Source organism: Mesitornis unicolor, unplaced genomic scaffold (assembly GCF_000695765.1).
Source record: "Mesitornis unicolor isolate BGI_N332 unplaced genomic scaffold, ASM69576v1 scaffold33906, whole genome shotgun sequence".
Taxonomy (NCBI): domain Eukaryota; kingdom Metazoa; phylum Chordata; class Aves; order Mesitornithiformes; family Mesitornithidae; genus Mesitornis; species Mesitornis unicolor.
In genome coordinates this window covers 1-6,800 of record NW_010192256.1, presented here as the reverse complement: position 1 = coordinate 6,800, position 6,800 = coordinate 1, and the positions used below count along the sequence as shown (strand labels likewise).

Here is a 6,800-nt window from a genome sequence, read left to right as displayed (position 1 = left end):
ACTCCTCATATTCTGTGATTCTGTGATAACATTTAATGTCAAAAAGTTTGTACTGTAAAAAGTCAACTAAGCATGTGTGATATTGCTATTTCCAAGACACTGGTTCTAGACACACAAGAAACAGAAGCTGGGAAGTGTCTCTTTGGAAATGAATAGCAGTGAGCACAAATGCAGTCATGGGGTCCTACTCTGCATTTTTGGAAAAACTCCTTGATCTTCAGGACCCTTCACACTCTGAGGCAGAAATGTCCTCTGCCATCTCTGGCAGGAGGAGCTCCTGTAGTCACACTGCCAGTGGGAACCAGCATCATACCCATTAGGTTTCTGTCAGCTCTTCTTGTGACTCACCGCTGCAGCCTTCAGCCATCCCCGGGAGGCTTCGCTCACTTTTACAGACCCATTGATCTCCTCAGGCTCAAAGGTCACATTGCCCAGAGACAACACACCAGCCAAGATAGCCTGCATGTCCACTTGCTCCTAAAACACAAAAGGAAGGGGACTGAAAACCTATCAGCATGTAACATACGCAACACGTAGGCCCCAGAAGTTGTAGAGGTGAGGGAAAGGCACAGGCAGCCTGTGGGAGAAGGTTCTAGACAGAGTCCAACAGATTCAGGTAGTTTGAAAGCAACATGGAAAGTCCAGAGAGGAGAGAAATAGGACTGAGCCTCAAAATAACAGCCAGAAAGAAACCCTATGCTTGCAGGAAGCACAGATGGAAACTAAATGACCCCAGAACTGACCTGTTCTTGGAAGCCCACCATGTCAAGGGCATTGCACACCTCTTGGTATTTGTGCTTCCAGCGCTGAGCTACATCCTGTGTACCAAATCGTCCACTTATATACCTGAGAAAGTGTATATCCCATACAAAATGGTCACACAACCAGCACAGCAAGTCAGTCCTACCCCAGAAGAATAAAGTAGATCAGCAGCAGTGGAGACATCAAAGGGAAAGAAACTTTTCCAAGGTAATGCAAATAAGACGTTCCAGACTGGAAGCTCCCAGCTTCCATGATGACCCAAGATACCTTTTCACACAGCTCCATTTGGATCCCATTCCAGCATCCATTTGCTTACCTCTACCAGGCTCCACTGATAGAGGCACAGGGCAGAGGGACAGGATCCTTTATGCTGCTTTCCCTTCTGTCCTGCATCATGAAGACTAAACTAGGGTCTGCCTTTGACATACCTGTAGAGTGAGGGATCCAGTAGCCCATACATCTCCTTTTGCTCTGAAGACAGCCCAGCAAACATGTAGTAGAAGATATGGAAATTCCTCTCCCCGGTATCTTGTTGCACTACCCGTGACTTCTCTAACAGGTACTCACTCAGCTTTGCACCTCGCACTGCACACAAGAAAGTGAGAGGGTAAACTTTGCATGTGGGGACATGAGGCTGATAGAGCTGTCCTGCATCTCTTATTTGGTGGCAGAAGCATGGAATCATCAAAAATAACTTTTTTGTGTACAACACATTCTAGGCTGCCCAGCAGACTGGAAATGGGCTTCTCCATGCTTCCCATCATCTTAGAGATGTCAGCTCATCTCCTTTGGCAGCAACCAAGGCTTCTGGCACATAGAGTATTACTGATACCTCCCCTGCACCACCACCCCCATACCCTTCCTGTATTCCCACACTGTCCAAACCCAGGTCTTATCCTACAGCTGTGGTTGCTGTAAGATTGTACTTAATTGTACAACCTTCCCACAGGGAGTCAGATGTCGAAATCTTGCCCTCCACAAGTTCTGGCTACTCAGTCCAACCCTTCCAATGCCCAACCATCCCCCAAACTAGTAACCACCCTTCACTTTACCAGTATTCTTCTGGAAACGCAGCTGTATGTATTTCCCAAAGCGGCTGCTGTTGTCATTCATCACAGTCTGGGCATTACCGAAAGCTTCAAGCAATGGATTTACCTAAAACAAGCAAGGAAGTAGAACAAGCATTCTTCAAATCAAGTGATCCAATCTAACTTGGGAAAGTTTAACTTTAGCATATACTATTCATCATTCAGCTGGAATGGGAACCACTCCATAAGTACTCAGAAGCACCTATTTTATCATATCGCAGATAAAGGAAATGAGAGAGGCAAAAATAACAAATGCTAAGCAGCATAGATTACTGAATATAACCACAACCAAACTGATTTGATCTCAGTGAGATCACTGACTCATTTGTTAACAGGTTGGTATAACAGATTTCCACAGAGCATCTGACATTGTATCAGTAGATAATTTGACTGTTATACTATAATAATAAACAAGGTAAACATAGCACTCAGTAAACGTAAGCATAATAATTTAGCCACTGAAACTTGTAGACAGCATAAGGCTTAGGGTAGTGAATTATAAAGAAACTAACAGAACAATCAGCTTAGTAAACTGGAGGCAAACAAGGTCAAATGACAGTTTTTACACATTTGAGCAAAGAAAGCCTGCTGACTGGAAGAATGATGCCTTAGAGTGCATGTTGGTTTTTGCTGAACACAGCTTTACACCATGACACTGCAATCTCAGAAGGGCTAACTTGGAATATACCTACAGGAATGCATCTACAGGAACCAAATAGGATGACTATTATTTCTTTCATCACCTTTAGGTTTTCCAAGCACAGCTCACCTGGACTGAAGTGAACTTTGTTTCCAGGGGAGGAATTACAGGCTGGCTACAAGCACTGCCAGTCAAGTCATTCAGGGTTCATTAGGCCAGGTGCTACACTGAGCAAATATAGCTATCCTGAACCCCAGCAGGTCAGAAGTATCTTGGCTGCGTGTCCCAAGCCAGCTCTAAGTGAAGCCAGGAGGTTCCCAAAAGAGAGCACAGGCGTTCACCTGTGATCCACTGCAGACAATACCACAAAAAAAGATGTTATTCCAGAGCCCAAAGCATGGCACAGTGTCTCTGGTTTGAGTGGTAATGTTTTGGTAGTGGTGGGGGCTATAGAGGTGAGCTGTGTGAGAAGACGCCAGAAGCTTCCCCCATGTCAGACAGAACCAGTGCCAGCCGGATCCAAAATGGACCCACCAACGGCCAAAGCTGAGCCCATCAGCAACATTGGTAGTGTCTCTGTGATAAGATATTTAAGAAAAGGTAAAAATCACTGCACCACAGCAGCTGGGGAAGAGGACCGAGAATATGTGAGAAACAACTCTGCAGACACCAAGGTCAGTGAAGAAGGAGCAGGAGCAGGTGCTCAAGCAGAGATTCCCCTGCAGCCCATGGTGAAGACCATGGTGAGGCAGGCTGTGGCCCTGCAGCCCATGGAGGTCCACAGTGGAGCAGAGATCCACCTGCAGCCCATGGAGGTCCACGGTGGAGCAGAGATCCACCTGCAGCCCATGGAGGACCCCACACCAGAGCAGGTGGATGTGCCCAAAGAAGGCTGTGATCCCATGGGAAGCCCGCACTAGAGCAGACTCCTGGCAGGACCTGTGACCCTGTGGAGAAAAGCCCAGGCTGGAGCAGGTTTGCTGGCAGGACCTGTGACACCATGGGGGACCCATGCTGGAGCAGTTCATGAAGAGGGAAGGACTCACACTGGAGAAGTTTTTGGAGGACTGTCTCCCATGGGAGGGAACCCACACTGGAGCAGGGGAAGAGTGTGAGGAGTCCTCCCCCTGAGGAGGAAGGAGCAGCAGAGACTATGTGATGAACTGACTGCAACCACCACTCCTTGTCCCCCTGCACTGCTTGTGTGGAGGAGGTAAAGAAATTGGGAGTAAAGTTGAGGTGGGGAAGAAGGGAGAGGTGGGGGGGAAAGTGTTTTAAGATTTGTTCTTATTTCTTATTATCTTACTCTGATGCTAATTTGCAATAAAATAAATTACTTTTCCCAAAGTTGAGTCTGTTTTGCCTGTGACAGTAATTGCTGCATGACGTCCCTGTCCTTATCTCAACCCATAAACCTTTTGTTGTATTTTAATCCCCCTGCCCTGTTAAGGAGGAGGAGTGATAAAGCAGCTTGGCAGGCACCTGTTGTCCAGCCAAAGTTAACCAACCACACAGAGAAAGATCTCTCTGCCTCTACAGGAAATGCGAAAACACAGACTTTAAAATTAAACAGTCCAAGAACTCACTCTGCTCAACCTAACACATGGAAGCTGAAAGTATGATTTGCTCAAAAATGTCACTAGTCCTTGGAAAGCAATTCAAGTGGAAATATTTCAGACCAGAGACTGTTTCAAAAAAAGGTCGCAAGGCACATGAAAACAGTAAAGATGAAGCTAGCCAGTTAGCAGGTACGTTAGCCTGACAGTTAAAAGTAGCCAAGGAAAGGTTGTGTGGATTCTCCATCCCTGTGTACCATTAAATCAAGACTTCATCAGCAGGCCTCCTCAGCCCAACACAAGTTGTCTTGCAGCAGTGCTGCCTCTGCATCATCCTTTAATGACCTACCTGAAGGATCTGCTGCTCAAGCTGTGAGTTGCCTTTGCATAGGTTCATTATGTGCTGCAACAATAGCTTCGTACTCTCTGTTTTCCCTGCGCCGCTCTCTCCGCTGCCAAGAAAAAGCAAAGTAAATTCCAGCAGCTGTAAAGTACAATTGTTCTGTCCCTTATGTCTTAGTGCCCCATCACTTGACAGTGCTCTCCTGTCCAAGGGTTTCGTAACTTTTTCAGCTACACCATGTGTGAGAGTACAAACTTTCACTCTCATCCAGAACTGAGTGCTGATCTTGAGATACTGCAGCAATCTCAGATCTCAGGCGCTGCGAACGCGGGCACACCACCGCAGAGCTGCCCACGCCCCCACAACAGCAGTGGTGCACGTCACTCTGCCATCATGCGTGCCCAGCACCTCCGCCTCCAAGTCAAACAGCCAGCACTTGAAAAGTGCAGTTTCCTCTGTCCTGGGAGGGGAAATGTGCAGTCAGCAAGACAACGTGTTCCTGATCGACAACGTCATACAGCAGAGAACTTCAGCATGTGCATAGAAAAAGAAGTATGCAGGAAATGCTGAAGGTATACTTGAGGGCAGGTCTCCGTTGCCACGGCCGACCTTTGAGCATCTGGTGTGGCTTTACTACTTTGCAGCTCCTAGTGGCTCTGCGCTTGGGATCAAGTTATGTGTCATAGGTGGCGAAACACCTCAAATACTGCAATAGAAACCTGATCTCAAGCACGGATCAGGCCATCACCATCCGAATACGCACAAAATAAGACCATTTTGCCAGGTGATAATGTCATCCAGACAGCACTCCTGCACATATAGGACGTGGTTTTGTTTCCAGTGACTTCCGTCCTTCACAAAAGCACTATCAGTCAACACTCCCACAGCTCAATCTTGGTTTTGTACCCTCCAACAACCACAACAGCTTCACCAGGTTCTGCAAACACGATCCAGCTGCAGGCATGTAACTGCCCCAGGCTGTGAAGAAAAGCAAAGCCATCTCCAGAAAACCCAAGTACTGTACCACTCCATACCCAGGCTGTGACTAATGTTTGTTGGGATTGGGAAGGCAAAAGGAGTCAGTGGAACTTGTGGCACAGGATAACTTGAACTTGATTGCAATGAGCATTTATCACCTGTGGGTAGTCACTGTGTTCAACATCAATCTCTGAAATGTGCCATTCAGACCTCCCAAACTAAGTTGAAGAGACCAAAGAGATCACAAAGTATAGTAGCACCTAGTGCATCCTTGGGCTGTTCTGATGAACTGTGGTCTAACAGGAGTGACTTCCTCCTCCTGCTCTGTTCCAGCTTTGCTCTTGCCAGGTAATCTTATTAATGAGTTTCACCACTTACAGAGAGCAAAACCATAAACTTCCTGTGACAGCAACACACAGACCACTTAACAAGGTTGCAAGATGCACAGGAGTAGCTCTGTCTCTCATCTCTGAGACCACAAACTGCCACTAGAAAACAATCAGACTGACTTCTTATCAAATGCCCACAGGTTAGTTTTTCTGGTCTTCCCTCTCTGAAAACAAGCACTATGCCTGTTCTCCATCCCTAAGAGCTCTACCAGAAGCACCTTTCACCTGCTGACTTCACAGCCAACACTCCCTGAGTGCATTTCATGTAAAGCACAGGCACTGCTGGCTTACAGGCTAGAAAAATGAATGGGGCTCAAGCGACTCTCAAGGTCAGCTCCCAGTCCCACCACGACACTCCACAGCAATTCAGCAAATAATTTCCACACCATGTAGACTGAAAATTCTGATACAATTATCAGAAGATAAATATAAAGAAGGGAATATTAAACCAAACAAGCAATTAACATTTTAATCGAGATTACATATGAATTATTCTGTATGATACCCAGAACAGGCAGTTTGTGTTCTGAGACTTTCTCTTTGATGCTGTTTGAAGCTTTCTCTGCTAGTTGATGTTGTTAGAGGCTTTCTCTAGTGGCTGATGCTATCTGCTGCCCAGCACAGCCTCAGCAGGACAACAGTGACATCATGGAGTGAAATGCTCGTGACACTGTTACGCTCTTTGGTTACAAGAGCCCAATTTTTTCCCTTCCAGTGCACAGAACTGCCCACAACAATAAGATTTTCCCTGACCAGATTCCCAAAGGTCTTAGGGCAAAGAAGCTTCTGTTTTTCTTTCTCCTGTTCTTTGCTTATATATGGGAATGTCCACTCTGCAAAAAAAGGTTCCACAAAAGCCAGCTCAAGTTCAAAAGCCAGCTCAAGTGCACCTCTGTTCCTGATCCTAGAAAGCAGACAGGTTGGGAAGAGTGATGCACTGCAAGCATAGCTGGGTTTTGACTCACCAACAGCACTGGATACGAGCTTTGCCAGTAACTGCCATGGGGAGAGCCCATTGAGAGCTCACTGGCCGTCACCCGGACC

The 6,800-nt window shown here is 46.5% G+C and overlaps 1 protein-coding gene across 1 annotated transcript; it reads right to left on the bottom strand.

The window, feature by feature from the left end:
* Positions 1–348: 348 nt before the first annotated feature.
* Positions 349–4,498, bottom strand: LOC104542645 (unconventional myosin-VIIa-like; the record flags this gene model as incomplete). The annotated part of the gene is made up of 6 exons (XM_010187023.1): positions 349–477; positions 744–811; positions 986–1,029; positions 1,191–1,347; positions 1,815–1,917; positions 4,396–4,498. Coding segments are annotated over 6 exons (604 nt in total), but the record flags the coding sequence as incomplete, so codon positions are not given.
* Positions 4,499–6,800: the final 2,302 nt, after the last annotated feature.